Raw genomic sequence first — 24,110 nt, forward strand, 5'->3', positions numbered from 1 at the left:
CATCAACACCACAGCATACCCCATCTTTAGGTAAGGAGATTTAGTTCTGATTCCAAGTGAAGGATGCCACCTACTGAATCCTTACTACCATGATTGTATGCTTTGACTCACGGTTCAAGACCTCTAAGAGGCAGATCACAAGCCAGCCTGCAGTATCAAAATAAAATCCACAGAGAAACAGAAAATAAGCTTGCAAAAATAAAACTCTTCTCATTGCTACTCTCCCCACAGCTTTACTCGCTGAACATCTGTACTTCTGCAATAATTTCTAGTTTTGCAATACTGACAACCTTAGCAATATTAAATAAAAATTCCTTACATCTTTATTCCATTTTGTATTTATTATAATACGGCCTGACAATATATGCTCGTGCAGTACGTTCTGCAGCATTTAACCCCTGTTCCCAATTGCCATTCTTAGCTTCATGGCTTAATGACACAGAGTCAGTAGATCACAATATGACCCTGTTAATATTTTTTTAATGCCATTTTTACAAATTACAGCATAATGCACTGATTACGAGGATGAAAGGAAAGTCTCTACGTCTGTCTGGAAACCAAATAAAAGAATGTTTGAACATCTGTTCATCCAACAAATGTCTTTAAAAGCTTTGATTTTCCCATAATCATTTTGTTCCACCATTTCACCCTTTTTCGAATGTGTATCCAACAGCCTCAGGACAGCAGCCAGAGATCTGCAGTAATAGCACATTATAATCAAGTACTTGGGCACACTTAAGTTCTCCTTTTGGAATTAAAAACGGGGGGGGAAAAGCCCCAAACCAAAACCCAGCTTTCAGAAGACACCTTCAGCTGTCTCTCTTACACAAATGTCTGCTGGGGAGCAAAATAAAAGGGCAGGGTGCTTTGCAACAGGGGCTTTACACTTACAAAGCAATGTAACACACAGCGGCAGGTCAAAGCACTCACATGAGGCATGGGGGTGTCTACCTCTACACGGACTGCTATTATTCCTAGGTCAGCAGTAGTTGTTCACGTGAGATCTCTGCCCCAAGTTGCTGCTGAAGCGGCTGCATACAGACAAGTTACTGACGATGAGGCAACTGCCCCGTGCTCAGGAGAGTGCCTGAATACAGCCTACTCGCATGTTGAAGCTGACACAAGCCTTCCCTACCGTGCTGTGCTCACAACGCCTGCTGTGGGAGCTCTGCCAGCACCTGGATTTACATCTCCTTCTCTGGATGCAGGAGCAGAGCCAAAACATGAAGAAGCAGTAAGCAAAGGTGGGAAATAAGAGCACTGAGGAGGATGCTATATATTGGACTGAAAGGATGGAGGAAAGATACACAGAGTTAGTGCACTAGTTTGCAGAGGAGACACAAAGGTGCGAGGAAGGATTAGAGGTATGTTACAGGAGACAGGAGGAGAAAAGGATGGAGGTACAGCTCTGGAAGCTCTTGCTGCTCCCTCCTTTGGAGTTCATCAGGGGAATGAATTATGGGATCCTCCACACTAGAAGACTGTTCAGCCAAGCAGAGGGCTCTAGGGCTCCATAAGCATTCATCGCTAATGCGTTTTCAAATGGATCAAGTACCATAACAAGCGACTGACTCACTGAGGAGGCTGCTGTGAATCAACAGTGGAGAGCGAAAACATTAATCAGATAATGCTTTGTAAAAATACATACTATTATTTACACTGACATAGTGCCTCCTCTCCAGAACTACTGCAAAACGCTTTACAAACGAGAGACAAAAGCCTGTAAGTGCAAGGCTCACAACTCTGGAGCAACCAACAATACTCCTCAGTAGAACAACTTTCAAGACGACTACGCTTTTCTTTCTGGAACTCTAGGCAGAGTTGGCAGTATTTATTTACTCATCTAAAATTTGGCAACACTAGAGCTATATAGATAAAAGTATTGCAAGTTCCTTAATAATTCACTTTTCATTTTCTTTTATAAGAATTATTTTATACCAATAATTCTTAGAATAACCTGGTATGGTAATAAAGGCATCTCTTCTATGTCATCTGTTTCTCTAGCTTCCATCACTGCAGTTATCTTAAGCAGAGGCAACATATAGGGTTCAAAACAGGATTTGATAAAGGCTTAAAATAAGGATAACATAATAAATAGTCTTTCCAAAGACTGCCTTTGGGGGTGTCTGGGAAGTAAACAGAAATGGGGAAGGTGACAGGGGTATAAAATGCTTTTTTTTTTTTTTCCCCATTGCAGAAGGATACATTTTCCAGCAAGGCTGGGAGCACGAGTCACGTTAAGCCATAGCTAAAGTTGCCTGCCTAATTCCTCTGGGATCACACTGAAAGCATACCCCATAATCTTAAGGGATGTGCTAAAGCTTTGCTGGGACTCACTCAGCAGAAACTGTTCAGGATTATTCCACAACGCATTATTTCTGTTCTGATTTAAAGGGGCACCGCCAAACTAATTTAGACACCAGACTTGCCCTGCCTTGTGACTGTCCAGCTGTAAATATCCTCTCAGTATCTGATATTTTTGCCATTCTTGTCCATTTACGTCACCTGAAAATTAAAAAGAAAAGTAAGAAAGACTGGGAAAAACAAATCTCATGTGTCAATGGACATATGATCAGTAACACTTTGATTAACAAGTACAGTGATCTATTACAGGTATTTATTTCTATGTACAAGTAATGCACTTGTTATACATGTGGTCATCTCTCATGGCTGGCTTCATCAAATAGGTCACAGTCTGCTATTTAACAGCCATTTGAATTTCGTTCAAAAGGAAGAAACTAACGCTTTCCATGCCGCAAATCCTAAGTCCCGTTCCTGTTCAAGATTGCAGCTTCCATACCTGTGGAATTACTGTTTGTTTTCATATTACGGTGTCCTATGCTTTAATGTACAAAGAAATTTAAAAACAATTTTTTTAATTAAAAAGGAATACTACCATCCCTCTCCTTTTCATGAGCCTAAGATATGAAATTGAGAAGAACTACTAAAGCAGCCATGAAATCCTTATTAAAAAGCTAATGGTTTCTAAAGCATCTTGGAGATACACATTTTACAAGGCTTATGCTGCAATCTTCTATCATTATTTTAATGAAGTAAAGACCTTGGCTGTTTCCAGAGGCAACTTTCTTTTACATAAAAGAGACATTTTGGTTACCAAAGGAAAAAAAATCCAGAGCAGGATTCATCATGGTTCAGAATGGCTTAGTTTTCCAATTTCTTAGAGAATCAAACAAATGGACAGGAAATTCAGAAAAGCTACATAAAATGTCACTGAAGATAGGTTCTGAACCTTTGGAAGAGCAAACAGAACAATTAAGACTCTCAGTTACATGCATCATTATGTTTAATATGAAAAACATTTCAAGATATAAATCCTATTTATAAAAACAGATCCATACCATCTCTCAGATAGCATCTTACATAGTTGCAGCTGAAGGAATGTGAAACATCCATTTTAGGTTTCACCTATTATGTTATGCGCTTTCTGTCCCTCACTTTGCTTCGGGAAGTAAACCTAGACTAATCAGTTTCATTTTGTAGGTCGCATGAAATTCACATCTTGACTGCATTTAGATTAATATTGGTGGCAAATGTTTAAATTAAAAGAAACTTTAAAACAATTCTCCAGGAAAACACTGTTATTAGAATGTACATCCACGTGTACTCATTCAGCAGGTGACATTCTCCAAGAGGCCATAAGGGTTCAAATCGCAAAGACAACAAAATAAGCAGAACAAAACCAGGTCACAGGGATTCTGGAAGGGGGCATATAGTGAGCAGGAGCTTCTGAGAGGAAGGAACAAGTCTAACGCATTCAGACAAGAAATACATTCCACCTGAATTAATTTCAGAGTCTGGTCTTTCAGGTGTGATGGAGGACCTGCTTTCTCAAGACTGTATCATTTTCTTCTCTGTGTCAAAGACATATCTTTTAAAGAGAAGAGTGATGGCAACAGGTTGGGCCATATCACTCTTGCTGCTCTCATCCTCTTTGGCTATGTCACCCTTGCTTGCCTTAGGCTTCTTCTTGGAGGCAACAGCGAGAAGCATCTTGGTATCCGGCCTTAACCCATCTGAAAAAAAAACAAGAATATGCATGACAAAGCCTCTCAAAATCACATTTCTGTATATCCAGAAAAAATGAACATGCAAGATTACTTCTGAAAACTCCTGAAGGAAATAAGAAAATAAATCAGGTACATAAGGAAAGTTACATTCTATATCACACTTTTGGAGTACAGTAACTAACAGGAAAAATAAGAAAAGCCTTCAAACAGTTCACAAATGTAATATCCCCAACCCAGTGCTGTCTCCTGCATGACCATTCCCAGACCCATATCCACTGCACACCCTGAAACAGACTCATCTAATCAGTATCTTTCTATGGCTTTTAAAGTACTAAACACAGACAAACTTTAAACAAGCCAGATCAGCTTGCTTCAGCTAGGCCTTTTACTCAGCAGATCTTTCCTGTTACTTTACATAAACTTCCCAGTTTCTTCTGGTAGTCATTTTGGTGTCAAAGAAATCTCATAACTGAGGATATTCATAAAAATATAGGTCCTGAATGAAAAATAATCACTAGTTAAACACTGAAATTTTGTAAAGCCCTAGGGCTCAGAGGTTCTTGAATGTCTTCAGCCTATTTCCCAGACTTGCCATAATCACACTGGTCAGTTTTAGCCAGAAAGAGGACTGTGCCATTGGGTAAGACACAGTATTTGTTAAGAGTTCCAACTGCCTAACACCGTCACTTCTTAAGTGAACCTCAATTAACCTGTGTAGGATTCCAGGGATCTAAATACCAAACTTAAGCCTTTCTCTAGACATTTGTGTCCTAACATAAATACCTGCCCTTTTTTCCTAAATAGCTGGGTTTAACTTATACTTTTACTTTAATTGTCACACTGGTGGCATTTTAGATTTAAAAAAAAAAAAAGCAAGATAGTCAAGTCCAAAGAAATGCTACAAAACAAGACAGATGCAGCTCCTCAAAGACCACTCCTGAAAAATTGCTTTCTTAAAGCTGAAGACAGCAAGCTCCTTGGAAGCTTATTCAGTGCCACCTGAATACACTGAAATGTGGTTCTCAGGCATTTGGCCAAATTCAGTTCAGGTATTTTTAAACCTGTGGTGTCACATAGCCTTATCTCCAACACTTAATCAGCTTCTCTCCCCACATATTGAAATTCAGATGCGGATTCTCATATCACAGCCTGACAAAAAGATTGAGATGCTTATGATTTACTGGAGACAGGAGGTCTACAAGCACAGGTGATTTGCTCCATTACAGACACATCTAGAGGGCACTTACAGCTGATTGCTGGGGGACTCGGCACCAGAGCCCAGCTTCTCATCTTGCTATGTCAGGTAGCAAATTGTTCCAAGTGGCATCCACACCACACAACAAAGGGGAAGGGATGAAATAAGGAAGTGTTGAAGCAGAACCAGGAAACTACCAATTTGCCATTTCATAACCAGAGGTTCTGAAAACAACCCTACGCATTGCCCTGCAGCACTTCTTTCCAGGCTACATAAGTCTCCATGGAGAAAAACGGGACCTGCTTTTTTCCAGCAATGCAAGAGCACAGGAGAAGACGAGAAAAGCAACAAACATATTATATGTGCGACTAAATTAACTACAATTTACGGTAAGGTTGCAGAAGTCCTACATCAGGCAGAATCTGCTCTGCATAGTTCTGCAAGATCTTGTGTTTCACGGTTAAGACAGTACAAGTTTTCTCTCTTCAGATAGCAGAATACAAAAAAGCAACGACTATTTCACTGCGAAAATAATTGAGATGGTTTTTCCTTGATGGTTGAGAAGTCTGATAATGACTATGTTTGCACATGTAAGGTTCAACTAATCAAACTAGATAACATAGTGTGGCCTGACCACACACTTTCTATATGGCTTTATTACAATGTATAGTTATGTTTGATGCAGCTGTTCCCATTTTTCAATTGGATGCTTTCATATAAATCCCATTAATATCACTAGCTTTACAACCACTCCATCTTTTCATTACAAGAAAAGTTATTTCCCATTTGGAAAACTCTGAGCACATCTTGGGTAGTGCTAGAAAAAAAAATACCAAAGAGAGGCAGAAACAAGGAAAACAAATTAAAAACAGCAAAATCTGTGACGTCATTCAGTCCAGCTCTCTACCTTCACAGGATTTATTTCCTATTGTACATTTTCTACTGTTTTGACCAACTTAATTGTAAGTGTCCCTGAACAGGGTTTCCTCCACTTTCCTGGGAAGACCATTTGCTTTTTGGACAAAGAAACATTTCATCTTGCTTTCTAGTTGGTTTCCCTTTCTGGGTCTTATCACTATTACTATGTTGCTCTAACTGGCACATTGCTGTTGAAGAAAGACGTTTAACTCTAAATCCTCTCAAAAAGATACGCTTTAAATTAATTAAAACAAACAAATTCTAGAACACTTCTATTTATGTTAGTGGGCTTCGTGAGACTTACTTCAAAAAAACCTAATTGGCGGAAAGGAGAGAGGAAGGGAGGGGGTGTGACACTGCAATAGCAGCCAAAATTTTCACTTGCGGTATCAGAAGTTAGGCACCTAAGCCGCTCTTCTGAAATCCTTTTCTGCAGCCTGTACAGCTCTAGCGCAACGATGCCCCCCAAGCCTGGCCAGAATCTCTCACCTCAGAATAAACACTGAACCGCAGCAATAAGTGGTTGCTCTTCCAGCAGTGATGATGAAATAACTGCTTCAGATAAACTGAGCTTCAAAAACTTCTGGTAAAATTAATGAGCACTTGGACTGCTCAACACACCTGAAAGCCAGGTCACTTATTTAGATGTCTAAACAAGAAACTCCATGTTTGAAAAATGAAATTTTCAAGAAAAAAAAAATGTACATGCTGTATCTGGAACTGTATAGGGGAAAAACTTGAATTTAAAAATAAGCAATCTCACCTCCTCCAAACTAGCACATTAATTTCCAAATCTAAAGTAGTAAAGATATGTCTCAGCTGCAGCTGTTAACACCTACTTGGATTCAAATAAGGTATTATGGGTAAGAAGTTTACAGAAGAAATGGAAGAATGTGGTAGTTCCTTCAAGTGAAATTACGGGCTGACAGCCAAAGGCAGCTCAGGTATTATTAAATTCACAAGGTATCTAAATTACCTAATCAGATCCCATGGCCCTCATTCTGCAAACAGATTAGGTGGCTGGCATCATACCCTAACAAATGGCATTTTCTGTTTTTTCACTCTGGTGCCAGGAGGTCTCAGGGCTGAAGAGGCTCTGTGATATGGAACAGCACAAAGGAACAAGCAGAGAGAGACAGGCGGGGAGGCATAATCTAGGTTTCATCTACCTCCATGGATTTCTCGCGTTACACACAATGCATACTTTACATTTTACAAAACCAAGGAAATGAAGGGAAATATATCTGTCACCAAAGAAGACATCAGACCTTTAATAGCTGAAATGACGGATATTTTTAGATGGAGGTCTAGTTTAACTTACTTACATTAAGAGTCTAATCTCTGCTGAACAATAGCTATGTTAGCTTGAATACATAGTGAGAAATCTGTTCCATTAATTAAGTGCTGCCTGTACTACTCGGATTTGTAGCAAATGTTAATAGATTTTTTTCTTCCTCTGTTGGACAATTACTTTATTTTGCCAAGTTGCTAATGGATTAAATTGAAAAGGCCTGTGTGTTAAAAAGACTTTAGCTTCAAAGTTCTAAGAAACACCTTACCTACAACACTGGGAAATACCTATATACTGGCATTATTAATGGGCAGTCCTCAGAAGCATAGAAGATATCTGAAAGCTTAGTAAATTCATTCCCACCCATCATAACATATGCATATAACAAGAATCCAGACAGCTCTCATGTAAAATACAGTTGTAACATCAACCAAACCAGATTAGATATGAAAATCAAGTTGTAGAATAGCTTATCCTACCTCATGCTTTTAGCTCCAGCTACTGCTAATAAGTACCAAATAAGAATATAGAGCCTTAACATAATATCCTTTGTCTCAGCATGGTCTAAACAATTTAATCCAAACTGAGTAATTTATTTTAAAAAAGTGAACTTTCAAATTCAAATGAAAAGTGGTATCTCATCAGGAAAAAGTATTTTCAAAGTCTAAGAATGGTTTCACATACACAAAATGAAGCATACCTGCAATTTCTTACACATGATTTTCAAATATAAAAGCTAGCTTTCCACTGGTTTGCAATGTCTTATATTTAAATGTATTGCAGCCTACAGTTTTAAAATTACTCATGCAAGAAGTCTGAAGTAATTTGTACGTTTATATGCAGACTAAAATAACTGTAATATGGACATTTCACACCCTAAAATTTGGAGCCCCTTCTTATGTATAAATATAGGAAATAATACCTGCTTACATCAATTTTGCCCTCCCGCCTTTTTTTTTTTTTTAATTAAGGTATCTGATGCCTCACATCTATGCAAGTTTTAAGGTTTCTCTAATGTTTCATTTTCTGCTTATAATCAGGCTTCTGTGTAACAGGGGCTTAATACAGCCTAGTGATAAACATTCTCCAACTGACCTCTGTGGTCTTTATGTCAGATCCAGGGAACAGAGCCTCCATAGCCAGACTGCTGGGCAGTGTTGGCCAGTACAAAAATCACAGTAAACACCTAAAACATGTAAATGCAAGGGTTACCTTTGTTTGTTTCTACTGCTACTACTTTAGCTGGAAGAAGGAAGGAAGAGGATACGGTATGTGCTCTTCTAGTTCCTTTCGCTAATCTAACTGTAGAATGAAGGAGCACTGATGTGCTTTCTCCTTATATATATTTCTATTTTAACTGTTACCTGTAAGCTTGAACCTACTTTACATTTTAGGTCATCATTCCCCTGTTTCAAATCCTCCTTCACTTGATATCCTATCTTTCCTTACCAACATAATCTGCCATCTTTGTTTTCTATCCTTTTGTTTTGCTTTATCTTCTGCTCCCCATCATTTTCTTTGACTTTGAAAGCGTCTTCATGGGTAGCCTTTGCTATTTCTCCTAAAATCCAGCTCCCCCTTCCCTGACTCCCAATCCCATTTGCTTTCTTGACCTACTCTGCACTTCAGCAGTTCTGTATAGCCCTTTCCTGTTACAGCTTTTCTTGCCAGATTTCCTGTCTCCTCTTCTCTACTCCCATACCCAGGAAACTCCCTCTCCTTTCATATTTAGTCCCATCTCCTTCAAAGCTAATGAAGTGATGTTTGAATGGAAGATTTTAAAAACCAAATGCTATATACATTGTAGATGACAAGATAACGCAGTATCTCCCTGTTGCCCAACCAGAGGCAGGAGTAATTTTTAAGCGATTGATAAACACATCATTGAAAACAGGTATAATAATATAGGTACAGGGCATGCTCTCCAGCACAGCTGAGGAGAATAAGTTATTTGAGTTTGTTTGACCTTCAACAGTTCCCTTCTCATATACACAAATGCAGACAAAAGCCTGCTGCTAACTACATACTAACTAGCATGGATGAACACGAAGGTGTTATCTAGCATGGACGATTATGCAGTTTTCCTACAGGATTTATAACTGTAATGGAAAAAAAAGATTTCATATTAAAAGATTTCAAGTCTCCCAGTTCATGAGAACTTGACTTTCAGATCAAGATTAAAAATCCATCCTATCAACAGCAATAGAAAAATCAGCAAACATATTACAGCAACTACCAGCAACAGCACTTGCAAGGGTTTTCTGGGAAGGTGCCGGCATGGATAAGGCTCAGAATTTTTACCACCATGTTATGAAGATGAACTCTAAATCAGGTTTCTTAGTGACTCAGCAGTGAGGCTATGCTACTAGCTATCACTGGAATAGAAAATACTCCTTTTTGTACACAATATTAAGGATTTCCTAAATTATTCTCAACCTGCTGATAGTATCTTCAAACCTCCCATCCTATTTCATTCAGGAATTTGTAATCAGAGATTCACTGGGAAACTAAACTCCCTTCTGTATGCAAAATATCCTATTCACTTCCTTTGTACATTGCAGGTAAAGGACTCATCTACTTGCAGTTTCTTGTTTGCTGTCAGCATTCAACTGAGTGAAGATCAGAGAATAAGTTAACATAGGACATTTGATGTTGGAAATGATTTTTATCCGAGGGAAATGTAACTTTTTAATATGACAAGCAGACGTTTTGCTTTCTTCCTGAGGCAAGGAAAAAAAAGAGCAAAACTGAAGAGGCAAAGGGTTGGGGGTAATCCTTATTCACAGTGGGTTACTCGTAACAGCTGGTTTTCACAATTTCAGGATTTCCTTAAATTGAACTGTCAGAGCCTGAACCCTCATTACACAGTTAAGTGTGTGCCTGCATCAACTCCCCTGCGGAGACTACAAAAGCCAGTTGACTTGAAAATCAGAAATAATTAGAGCCCCAGATGGAGACATCAGTGCACAGTCTGATACAGAGAGGTTGCTGTTTGGAGAAAGACCTGTCTCTCCCCATGTTTATTGCAATGACTGACCACTGAAAGGTAACAGAAACTTTTTGCTGTTACTGTGGGACTCAAGAATCCAGTACTTTGGTATAGCACAATTATAAATAAATCAGATATTTTTTCTTGCAATGGCTATGTATTTCCTCTTAAGAATTCAAAAAAATATATATGTTTACACATGTTCAAACAGGGTATAAAAGGCTGATATACAGAACTCAATCAGTTTCAGTATCTGATTTATTTTAGAATAAGAAAAAAGTTATCACTAGCTTCTGACAAACGTAATGCTAGTGGTATAAAATGCTGGCTCTCAGAATCCCACCATATATATTAGCAAGCATACTACTAGTTCTTCATCTAGTCCCAAAGCATGTCAGCAGTTCTACAAAAGCATTAACATTAATCTGTGCCCTAAAAAACATGACAGCTCATGCAACTATTCCTAAAATAATGCTCTGGAGTTTTGACTTAGAGAAAAAGCAGAAGTACCCCAAAATCAGAGGATCAATTTGCCCAGCCTCTCCTGTTAAGGTTATCATTAAGACGGAAAGGATAAGGATAACAAAGGATAGCACCCTGTTGTTCAAGCATCTAGTCTTTATATTACGCTACTACATAGCATCACTGTTTCCTGTCTCCTTAAGATATCCAAAAACCCTCTCTCTCGATTTCATTCACACTAAGGTGGTCAATTTTCTCCTTCATTATCCTAGCAAAGAAAACCTGGGCTGACCAGAAAAAAGACATCTTGCTAAGCCTTCCAAGAACAAAAGTACTATATTGCTCTCTACCCGTAAATACCGTAATAAGAACATCGATATGCCATACTACGTTTAGCAGACTAGATGACTAGTCATCTGGAGACTGTTGGTCCTATCTAACTCGGTACCCCATCTGTCTGTGGTTAAAGCATAGAGCCTCAGAAAGAGCAAACGATAAAAACTGTGCCCCTACCTAACAAGAATTTGGGATCAGATAGGAATTCTCCACCTGACATCTGGGTCAATATATCAACACTTTCCAGCCTTTCTAGCCAAAAGATTTAAGCAGAGTGCTTCTACAGGAGCCAATCTACTCTGCTTTTAGGTATTCATCAGCACGATAACAAGCATAATATGATTACTTAGACAATTTCAATCTAAGAGTTGACCAGAGATTCACTCAAGAAACAAGGCATACTCCTTTCTTTGCTAGCATCAGGAGCTCAGGATTTGAGCTTCAATTACTTTCACAGATCAAGCAATGAATTTTACTTATGTAAATCCCTTAACATTTCTGCTGTAATTCTATTTTGAATTCACACCACCCTTTCTTACACCTCTTGTCAGCTCTCTCAGAAGTATTTTGCTGGAGTTTCAAACTCCAGAGTAGATTCATTTTTCTCTTCCAGCTAGTACAAGAGCTGCTATTATCACCTTGCCCAGCTTGAGAATATTAATGGAACTACAGCACAAAGTTGGCCAGGGACAGCAATCAGCCTCCAAGGAAGGCACCAATGTGAAAAGTGGGCCCCTTCCTCCAAAATGAGAAGTACATTAATGCCCCAGCATGGTACTTGGGGTCTAAACAAAACATCCATAATTCATGGTTTGATGGCAGAGACTGCGGGGGGGGGGGGGGGGGGGGGGAGGGGAAGTCTCACAGCCACTTTGAGCAGAAGTAGGCTGCTCCGTGTCCTGACCAAATGCTGTTGTGACAGGCAGCCTGCATCAGCAGTTATTCCTGCAGTTTTGGTTTGGTAGACTCTGTTTGGAAATTCGTAACTACTAAAACATTTCCCATAAATTGGGGAACAGCTGCCCTGTACCACATCAGAGAAGGCTGCAGTATGGTGGTGAACTGAATTGAGTCTTGTGTATCAATTTGTTAAGTTTGTACAGGCTTTTGGACCAAAACACATTATTATAAGAGGTGGTACTACTGCAACTGGAAATAATATGGCTTTCATTATGTCTCCGACTTCATAGGGAAAGAGCTAATCTTCCTTGATGAGGAAGACAGAAGCTGTTTTAATTCTAAAAGCTGACCTAGGTGAAGTTCAGGCCAAAGCTCTATTTGGAAAACTCTCACATCAAGCTGGACACAACCCTTTCATGCTCAGTGCCAATTCTACACAATGGCTTGAACTGCACTCTCCGGCAGTCCTTAAAGGCACATTTTGTATCTTGGCTTTTGCTGCAAGCAATCAAGAAAGAATGCAAGAAAACAAAACTGTTTCCCAAGCACTGTTTGCTGGTGCCATAATTAATATAATCAAACAATTCCACAAATTGCTTCCAATTGCTGGCGTCACTTTCATGTGCAGAGCCAGACTTTCAAAGAAGGGCCCTTCTTGTCCTACATCCTTACACTGGTAACCCTTGCTTCACACAATAGTAAACAAGACCTCACTAAATAGTATAGGGTAATTTGTACTGTAATAGGTCCCCAAGGCACCATGGACACAATTTGAAATGCCATCTAATTTTTCTTTTTAATTAAAAAAGCAGTTACTATATTTAAACAACAACACAAAAAAGTTCAGAGGGGACAGTTTGGAGTTTCCCACAGCTCCCTGAGAGCTTTTTCAAGGTCAAGAAGAGTTTTATAGGCTCAATTGGTACACATTTTTTTTCCTTTAATTAGTCTGCCATACCCTCTGCATGAAGTCAGCGTCTTGATTTTCAGTCTGATATTTTTCATATTGCTAAACGGAGCTCAGACTCCAGTATCACACAGTAGCAGCAGCCCAATGGTTATCAATTGCCATACTCCTCCATAGATGCCTACCTCTGTTAGCCCTAAATTTACCATCTAGACCAAGGAGAGAAAGCGTACCACACATGCACTGAGAGTGCACCATTCATCCAGTTTTATACTTCTCCATTTCCAGCAAGATGATCAGTATGCTCTACCTAGCTTCCCAAATCTACATAATGTCAATGTTTCAACCTGTTTTTGGGCACAAACATAATGTCACAATGCAACACTAAATATGAGTGGACCTCTTTTGCCTAAAATCATGTGGCAGGATAGATTTTTTGCACCTGACAAATCCTCATCACATACCATACTGTTGCTCTGTAATCATCTCATTACTTAAGTAGTCTGCATAAACCCACACATAATTTACAAGGATGTCTGCAGTTCCCACAGTGGTATTCCAAAACACATCCTAACCCAACGTATCCTCAGTCCAAAAATCACAGCTCTGAAACATGAGATCTTCTTTATTCCTTGGCTAGCTGCTCATACTGCAACATGCATAGGCTGAGAGTACAAAACCTGACCTTGCTTTATACAACAACATACGTTTCACAGCTGATGTTATGTTGCACGCCACAACCATTTGTTGAATGAGCCCTTCCGGGCCAAGCCTCCTAAAGCAGAAGAAGGAATAATCCTTGCACTCCTGGAAAATAGCCATAACTTGTATGCTCTACACAATTTATTGTTTCTATATGCCAGAGCCTACCTTTAATACAGGCTACACAGGAGATTCCAGTGCACCATAATTACCTGTTCTGGGCTACACAAATTAAGTTTATGCACAGTACAATGGATGAACATAACGCAATGGATCAACTTGCAGAGAGCCACTAGGGTAATCCTGTCCTCAAATCCAGTTCCATCCTTTCAACCTAAAAGAGTGAAAAGATTTTCAAAATAATTTTTGCACTTGTCATATATGTGGCTGCAGTATACTAAGGCGGCTGCAATTATGCCAGCTGAAGTATTATACTAGCCATTATTTGCAAAATTGGTTTTCACTTAATGGCCGCTCAAAGTCCATGCAGTCATTAAGGCTATGCTTAAATGCTATGTTTATTCTCTCAACGTTCCAGCAGGAAGAGGTAACTCTCCTGGAAAGAAGGAAATGCAAACTTGAGCACCGCTTTTGCCTAACCTATTGTTCCTGTGCTTTTAGTCTACATATTCCTCAAACTCCTTGAAGCAAAAGCCCTTTTCCATGCACTCAGGAAGGACAATCAGCACGTAGCAGAAGCAACTGTGAAAAAAAGTGGAATAATAAGGACATCAAATTATTAATACAAATATATGCAATGTAGTTGGAAGCCTGGGAAGGTAGACAGGCTCTTGTTGCAATTCAACCATAGAAAAATTACAAGCAGGTCAGCGTGCAATATCCAAGACTGCTCAAATAAAGACAGAATAGTGTTTTAAAATCATAATTATTTAGACTGGAAGGGGAAAATAGTTGCTGGTTTTTCGCACTGATGATTATCTCTACCAGTGACACACGTTTGTTGCTCCCCAGGTTGCTCGGGAATCAGGATTTTTTGCTGAAGTGAATCTGATGACAGATTCTCTTTTATCAAAGAGCACTTGCTGTCTCTTTCAGGAAATCTCAGTCCTAAACGATTTCATCAGTATAATAAATATCGACATTTAAAAAAATATACTGAGCCATAACTTGACCTTCACCCCTTACTACTCAGCACAACGTATTTCTGTACTTAAACGCAATTGTGTGTTCTCTTGTAATGGTCCCGGTAGGAATACTTATTATAAAACCATGTATATCCATTCTGCTTTTATGGAATTAGCCAGTGTAACTCACAGAAGTCCCTCTTCCATCAGATTCTACCACCAGGTATGCTTGCAAAAGCCTAGATATTCATGTACTCTTCTGTATGTACAACATTGCCAGCACCGTTCCTTCTTATCGCTAAGAGCGGAAGTAGGACTCAAGTGACCAGGCACATTTTCGTCACTGGACCTCCAAAAATACTCTCCCAGATATAAGGAAAAGAGAATGCAGGACAATGGACATCAGTATGATATGGAACATCTGAGAGAGTCTCTAAAGACTGCTGCACAGGACAGACTTTCACAAGTTTTACTGTAGTGGGGGTCCTTGCTACTTAAATGCTCAAATCAAGAGGAGAAACATCACTTAGAATGCCCCCAAAGAGTATAACTAGATTATCTAGAAGTAGGTTAAGGAACCACTGAATAAATGACTTTTCATAATTCTAAAGTCCCGACAACATCAAACTGGAAATAAATTTATATCTGGTGAGGGAGTTCTCAGGTTAGAGCCACTCAAGTGCAGGCCAGAAGAGCATGTTATGGTCAGTATCCCAATACCTATGAAATAGTAAATAAACAAAAGAACAATGCGTGTGCTTTGCACTAAGGTGAGCAGAAACAACTAAAAACATGTTTTGATTTCAACATAAGGGACTAAAATATCATCAGCCTAGTGAAAAAGGAACAACAACAAAAGCAGTACCAATATACAATCTCTCCTACAGCAGCCTTTCAGAAACGCATACAACGTGGAAAAAATTCAGGTTAGCAGATCTGCCACAGAATCAAAGGCAATTCATTACAAAGCAGCTTCAAATTAAAGTGCTGGATCCGTGGGCCTGTAATCCTCCCATCTTGCTTGCAACTCTTGATATGGAGTAGGCACCGCAGAAGCCAGTTAAGCTGAACCAACTCAGCTGACTTATCCCAGGCATCTACTGCTCAGCACTGGTCCAGAGTTTAAGTTTGGCGATACTCATCTTCCCCTGGGCTGCCTTTATAAAGCAATCCTGAACAATGGGACTTCAGAATAAAGAATAAAACATTTAATTTTTTTTTAAACTTCTAGGCAAGGGCCTTTAATGAGATTAGAAGGGGGAGGGGGATTGGATAGCAGCTTTTTCTTTTTTATGTTATGTATATTGTGTGTAAACAAATATGCAATTTGCTTTAAAAAGATAAGGTGATTAAATTTTTATCGGACTTGTACTCTGTTGTCACCACAACAAAGAGAATTAGGAGGAGGAAAGAAAGGCCTTTTTATTTGAATTATGCTCTTACCAGAGGTTCTCTACAGCACAGCTGTAAAGCCACTCAATGTTCTCCAAACAGGCCCTTTGATTGCATTTTATTCAACTTGTTTGCATTTGGAGCAATCGAAAGGAAAAGAACGCTCCGCATTTTGATGTCTTAATGTTCCTTAATACCTTCTTTAATTTATATTAAGCTTCTTAACTAGGGTGATGAATTCTTCAAAAACAATAAAGACCTAGTGCAGAAATCTTTCACACACCATGAAAATTGAAATTATAATGTATTCATGGCTTTTTTTTGTTATGAAAAAACATTATTTAGAAGAAAGATTTAAAGCAGAGAAAAAAAATCTTGAAGTTGTATGAAAATTACTTGATCCACAGAAATAGATGAAAGTTCAAACTAATTCTTACAAAGGAAATAAAATGTTGTGGGAGGCGGAATAGAAGAAACAGTACAAGAATGTTGTATTACTATAAAGTTTTCAGTTTTTCAATAGACTAAGTTCTTTCTCTAGGACTTTCTACAAAAAAAGATTCTGGAAATTCCTATAATTCTGTTTTACCAAGACAAAATTCAAGTGTTTGCCAGTTTTTCTTCCTTTATTATTCATAGTCTTCTTTCTTAAAGTGGCCCTTTAAAGTCCAAGCCTCCACAGTGTACTTCCATTCAACTGTCTTCTACAGTCTGCCAAAACCAACACACACACACACACAAAGCGGTGAAGGTTGTAACAGAGCGCTCAAGCACCCGCACATGTAACAGCTTCACAGGGCACATGCTCCCTAGGTGAGGTTTTCAGACAGAAATGCCACTGACAGGTGGATCTCAATCAAATAGGAGGCAGGCTCTACGAGAAGAGCAAGGATCACATACTAAAAAGTGCTGAAGAGGCCACCCACGGGACAAGACTGGATAGGTTTATTTCTACATGCATTGTATGTTTTCCAGTTATAGCTACAGGATGCTCAGCTTGGTTAAGCTTCAAACACGAATCATCCATCTCATGTTACAAAACTTACTCTCAAAGATTCCAGTCATCTTAAAAATCCCTTCAGCAACAAACGAATACAGCTTTCAGTAGAAGTCTATTATGGTATAATTCAGCCTTAGCAAGGAACGTCTAGAAGGGAATATTCTTGCTTTCCTTTCCAGTTTGTCTACTACATTCCGTTTTTTGTTTTAATTAAACAAGTCTATGTTCCAACACAACTTCTTTTAGTTAGCAGTGACATTTGTGCACACGTATATAGCCACAAAACACCCCACCTTGCACCTCCGTTTCCTTTACAAAGGAACTCGAAAGAAGAAATAAGCATGCAATGCTTGACACTGTTCTACCACATACATCAAGCTTGATGTGACTGGGTGCACGGGTATTACAGTAACGGAGAAAGACGCTTCCTAAACTAAACTACAACAAATCATCGGAAAAATCCACAGAATATAACGTTTGAAAAAGAACATGTGCTTCCATCTGGCATTACTGTTATTTTCTGCCGCCCTTCTCTGACTGCTCACCTTCCTTGCCTGAGTTACGTTTTACAGAAGCTTCCAGAAAAGCACAAATTAAAATTTCATGATAAAGCCTGCCAGATTTATAAAGTGCTTGTGAAAAACCTCGCCTAGCTGTACCAGCAATCAACTAGCCACAGTAATTAGAACCATTTAAAAAGTACTGTATTTACCATACAGTAAAACAATGCTGATCTTAACCTGATACGAATGCAGCCTGGGTAAGAGGACACCACCCCTCGGAACAGCATCAGACCAGTCAAGTGCAAAAGCATCAAAAAACCTCATGGCTTAGGACTGAATAAGGATCACTACAGCAAAACTGAAAAACCTTTTCCAAGCAGTACCAAAAAATTGCACTCGGGGCCAAAGATGACACAAAATAGCTTTACAAACCAGAAAGATGAAGCCATCACCTCTACCATAGCATCATGCTTTCTTCACATCTGTCCTACAAAATAATCGCTGCTTTTGCAGGAAACAGTGCAGAAAGACAAAGCAATGCTAAAGCCGGAAGTTATTTAAGTACAAGAATTACCTTTTAACCAGTAATGCCTACTGTATCTACCTGTTCAGAAACTTTGATCTGCATTTTCATTACTGAGCAAGCACATAATTTACATGTGCAAAACAGTATTTATGTATGTAACCAATTAGAAGTTTAAACTGTTGTATGCATGAAAGTTTGTGCCTTTAAGCAGAAATGATTCATGAATTTTAATTTGTTTTAAATGTTGAAAAACTCCAACAAAGTAAATTGAGTCAACAAGCCAGCAAAGGATGAAGAGGTGTATCTGGTTTTTATTTAAAAATAAAAAACTCAAGTCTATACACGTTTTAGTCACCCACAAGTCCTCTAGCAGTGAAAAAACACTTCACTAAGTTTCCTGCATTTGTTCTAATTAAGACACTGTGCTTTTTCCCATTCCACACATGCTGGGTAAGTATCATTGAGTTTTAAATGATTCTTTTTGTGTGGTATTTACCTACTACTTTGTTATAGTGTTCTTATAAAAACGAAATCAACCAATGATTTTAGAACTTAGAAGAGAGTGAAGAGATTTGTAGAATGGGAACTCTTCCTGTAGCTGCTCCTGAAGCTCCTCTTCCTAAGCTGCTACAACATCACTAACCTCAAAAATGCAAAAAGTCATCAGCTTGCCCCCCAAATTAAGACATTCAAAATGCATATCTGCATTATTTTTAAAGGCATAAATGTTATTTAAATTTGCCAGTTCAATATTAAAACTTTCAGTTCAACTTTTTAATGCTTCTTCTCACTAATCACAGAGACCAGAAATAAATCTTTAAATCTAAATTTAATATTCTCTAACAGTTATTTCATAGCACACGGGCTCCAGACAAACACCACCACCAACAAAGTCTAACACAGCTGAAAGACGGTTTGTTTAAAGGGGCACATTAATAAGGGGTAGACATACTTTTAGACATTCAGACTTTAATATGGATAGCACAGGTTCTATATCAATGAGATACAACGACTCAGATTTAGCACATATTATGAGATTAACACATCTACCCGTGCCACAGCAATACTTCCATTTTTTTAGGCAAACACCCAAAGGCTGGGTTTCCTTCCTCATTACAGCCTTCCCAGGGCACAGACTGTTCTAAAACTTTGTCAAGTAAAACATCAGAGAATGCAGGTACAACCTCTTCTGTTCAAGTCCGTGTTCACAGGAAGTAGATCACGTTTAACAGCCTGCCTCAGCCATCCTCAAAACTGACTCTCTTCATCTTTCTGAAATTTCCAGGTGCTGATATTGTTTAGCAATAAGAGGTAAATTCACATGGCTCAGAAGCGAAATTAATAATGAGTGTCCTAATGCCAGGTGACCGTCCAGAAAAGAAATAGTTGCAGGAACCTAACTTGCAAGATTCCCACTACCAATTCTGGCCTGCTTCAGTGTCTGGCCCCACCCAGATCTGCCAGTGAGAGGGAAAAGGTTCAGAATCAGCTCTCTAGGATGTTATGACACTCAAATAAGCTCTGTGGACTAACAACCTTCTAGCTGGATTGTAGAGTCACTGCACTTTTCCAAAACACCAAATCATTTTGACTTGCATTGCAAAAAAAAAAAAAAAAAAAAAAAATCCCACAAATAAGTTTGGTGTTTCCAGGGGGTTCAGTAAAAGGCAGCACTGAAGGAGAGGAAAATTAGATTGCAGAAGATGTAATATGACCAGCCAAAACACACAAACAAGTTAAAAATAAATTAGCCCCATTACCAAAACCACAAGCGCAGTATCTTGTGTGATGACTGTTTATTTCACTAAGTTTGGGTTCTAGTAAGTCCAGTTCGTGAGCGGGAGTTCTCACATCTTAAGATTTATTTTTCTTGACAAGTGATTGTTAAACATTTGCTTTCTGCTAGCATATCAATGCTTGTGATGTCCTAACTTACTCGAGGGAAACAGAGGAACATAGTCCAGGCTGTCAACTTAATTTACTTGTAAGTGACCATATCAAAGTACGGCTTTCTTATGCCCACTGAGTTTTACAGAATCACAGAATGGTTGAGGTTGGCAGGGACCTCTGCAGATCATCTAGTCCAACCTCCCTGCTCAAGCAGGGGCCTCTAGAGCATATTGTTCAGGATCACATCCAGAAGGGGTTTGAATATCTCCAGCGAAGGAGACTCCACTACCTCTCTGGGCAACCTGTTTCAATGCTCTGTCACCCTCACAGTGAAGAAGTTTTTTCTCAGGTTTAGGTGGAACTTCCTGTGGTTCAGTTTCTGCCCATTGCCTCTTGTCCTGTTGCTGAGCACTTTTTTTTTTTTTTTTTTTGGCCAAAATACTATGTTTTTGGAGTGGAGAAAATAACAAAGTAACCAGAAACAAAGGGTACAGATCCTTTGAGGTAGGAACAAACGAGGAAATGCAGGTGTCCTGACATGGATAACATTCGCATTCAAATTATATTTTCTTAGAAACATCTTCTACATTTTCCTGCTTTTAACTCCCACTGCTCACATTATGATAGCGCTCCAGTCAGCTTTGGACTTCGCAACACCTATAAAAGGAAACAATGTCCCTTCAAATACCCATCCGTGACTGTGTTCCTTATTCAGACTCCTGCCTTAGGGTTTTAATTCCATCCTCTCTTACTCTCTACTTCGACTCAGTGGTCCTGAGGTCTCTACTTATTGTTCAGGGCAGGGCTGATCAACTGCAGGTTCTGTGACTGCAACCAAGCCATTTTCAATCCCAACAGCTGTTACTGATTTTGCAGCAGAATCATAGCAATGCTGTGATTCAAACCTCCTTCTTTAAGGGGGATAGGGAAAACAACAACAAAATCAAAATCCAAGAAAAGAGAAGGACTAGGAAAGCATACATGGATAAAGGGCACAATCCTAACTGATACGCATTTTTTCCTGGCAAAAGCAGCAACATAGGAACTGCCCTCTTTACTCAGGCCTGCTGCTCTATCTTATCCAGGATCCTTTCTTAACAACAGATACCGAAAGGGGAAGAATTCTGCAGCACAGTCACATTCTCCTCTGCGTACCCTGCATACAGCAGCAGGGCGTACAGCTATCTCAATGCATGAGGAAGCGGTCTAACCAGGTAACACCAACTCAGTGTGGGTTAATATGCCACCTCCCTGCTTTTTGTTAAGCTATTTCAGTATTCGCAGATCATAACAGAAGGAGCAGCAGCATCCCTTCATTCTGCATATTGATGCAAGAACTTGCACCGTATTCGTTCATAAAAAGGTTTGTTTTAATTGCAGTTCATAAAGGCTACAGATCTACAATAACTTTACATTAAATTAATATTTACACTGCTAAAATTCAAGTTCTAATAAAAACTGAAAAGAAAGGAGAATTTGAATCTTTACAAAATATACCGAACAGATGCACTCCCTTCCAAATAGGTTTAGACAATAAGTAACAAGATTTTCCCCAGACAGCTATCTATCTACTTTGAAGGAGGACTGTGTGAGAGTAAGGGAAAACAGAGTAGCCTGACCCTTTGGAAGGCAACTGAGTAGTTCAACTAGGAGACATACAAGAGGTTAAAATGAAGGCAGTGTCTTCAGCTCCCTCTCTCAAACAAACCAACCAAATAAAAATAAAAATAAATCAGCCTCCGTGTCTTAAATGCGCATGCTTTAAACAATCAGTGCGGTAACGTGAGTTCTCCTCGAGGTGCAAGAAAAATAAGATTGATTCCTTACTGTCTGCAAACTGGTTAGTTCCTGTACTAGGCAAAAAGATAGCGAGCAATAAGCACATTAAGATCTCTTTTTTTTTTTTTTTTTTCCTCCCAATAAGTCAGAAGCAAGAAGTATATAGCAACTGCTACTTTGGGGTTTTGCTTCACCTTTACATACATTCTTTGACCTACTAATGGTGTTTCATTGAGAGAAAAAAAAAAGACAGCAGAAGTAAGATAAAATATCCAGATGAGACCTGCTGAACTTCAAACTCCAAAGAATACTTTCAGTTAATTTCATGTGGAAAAAACAAAAAAGTAAAAAAAAAAAAAAAAAACACACACACCCTCACAAACTAACATCAGAAGAACCTCTCAGTCAGCTGTGCTGACTTCTAATGAAGGTTAGTTTGTGCTCTGCAATCTAAAATTATAATGGACAGGCTGCTCTATTCCCACCTTTATTGAGTCCTATTTTAATACTCCAAATATACACTACCTAAATTTGTATACTCTTTAACAGTAGTTAATCTTTAATTAAAATACCTAGAGCAGAAACTAAGATAACTGGTTTAAAAGGTAAAAGCTTATTGACAAAAATGTATTCTTCATACTGCCTTTTTTAATTCCGCATATTAAAAATGTCATTTTTATGACTTGAAAAAATCTTCCAAGAATAATGAAGGTTAACAAAAGACTGAAGAGCAGCAATTTAAAAAGCTCCATATGTAGCATCCTGATTACTGTATCAGTCCCATTTCCATAACGAAGGTAGAAGTCACCAAACTGCTGCCTGTCCTTTCTGGTGACAAGGAAAGGGCAGAAAGGACAGAGCGTTTTCAAGGCATTATCCTTCAGGCTCCAGGGGAAGGACAAGAAGTTTCCTGCAGTACTGTATGTGGGTGTCAGTGTCTGGCACTTTTCTGGAGTATGGTAACCCCAGCTCTGGTGGTCCCTGCACATGTACTTAATTTGGAAGCAGCTGGGTTCAAAAGTTTATCCTCACTTTTTGACCTGCAAAGGTTTAGTGTGTGGGCGTACACATGAGCATGTACATCATACCACACAAGCTGAAGATGTGCAGCCACAATACACACAGTGCGCAAATGTTTGCGTATGGTTTTGCATACAGAATGTATTGCATATTTTAAAATACCATAACATCATCCAGAACACACCAGGTTGATATACACTGTATGAACATTCAGCCTTCCCAAGCCAAACACAGCAAGTCTGCATTTTAAAATTCACTAAGTTTTTGGACTTTGTTGGCATACTTTGAAAAGGACGCATTGATGAAAGACTTTGCTATTTGCAATACTACTATTTAGATTCAACATGCTCCACAGAAAATACAACAACTAAACCTGCAAGCTGGACCAGATAACGTCACCTCCGTGTCTACCACAGATGTACTTAAGCAATGGATACAATAGCCAGAGAGTTATCTTTGTATTTACAGTGTTTTTCATCACAGAGGTACAGTGCTAAAGATGCAAGTGAAGCTGGGTTAAACTATGAGGAGTAGGAAGATTAGAAAGCACAGGGAGTCTGGGAACCTCTGAGAACGGTATGTTTATTAGGATCAGCGACAAAAGGATAGCCATAGACCTGATGGAAGAGGCAGATATTAGAAGTATTGATGTATTCTCCAGCTGACATCTGAATACTGCCTGAATTGCTCTAAAGCACTCTACAGTTATAGGCAGAAATCCCTGATATTGGCACTAAGGAATTATTTTTCCAGACATCTGTCATTTTAAAGCTCAGCTATAGAAGCAACCAAGTTAGCGTGTATCAGCTGAGCTTCAGTAACTGTGAATGCACTCCTAGGCCTATCATATGCAAGACAGAACATCTTCACTGGGAATTTAAATAGAGATCTAAAATTATGAATTTATTGCACATTTGGGATGGGATCCGAGCATTCAGGCAGCCAGTCACCATCACTGAGATAACAGCAACTCATTAATCCACAGAAACGTGACAGTATGGTTGAGGCAACGGTGTCTCAGCACTTGTGTTACTTTGAAATCTTGAAACAATTATTTACAGAAGCTCTTCGCCTGTGTTCATAGCAGTAAGTGCTCTACATACCAGTGAATCTTTAGTAATTCGTAACGTGCAGCATGTATGAAATAGTAGTTTGTTTTATTTAACTACAAAAAAAAGCACACCCAA

At 38.9% G+C, this 24,110-nt stretch overlaps 1 protein-coding gene across 1 annotated transcript in view; it reads right to left on the bottom strand.

Moving 5' to 3' along the window:
• Positions 1-3,019: 3,019 nt before the first annotated feature.
• Positions 3,020-24,110, bottom strand: part of EEFSEC (eukaryotic elongation factor, selenocysteine-tRNA specific) — a 131,544-nt gene continuing 110,453 nt past the window's right edge. The window contains exon 7 of the mRNA XM_068907148.1: positions 3,020-4,034. Within this exon, the coding sequence (XP_068763249.1) occupies positions 3,850-4,034 (185 nt within the window). The 3' untranslated portion in view covers positions 3,020-3,849. The remainder of the gene's footprint in view (positions 4,035-24,110) is intronic.

Source organism: Struthio camelus, chromosome 14 (assembly GCF_040807025.1).
Source record: "Struthio camelus isolate bStrCam1 chromosome 14, bStrCam1.hap1, whole genome shotgun sequence".
Classification (NCBI taxonomy): domain Eukaryota; kingdom Metazoa; phylum Chordata; class Aves; order Struthioniformes; family Struthionidae; genus Struthio; species Struthio camelus.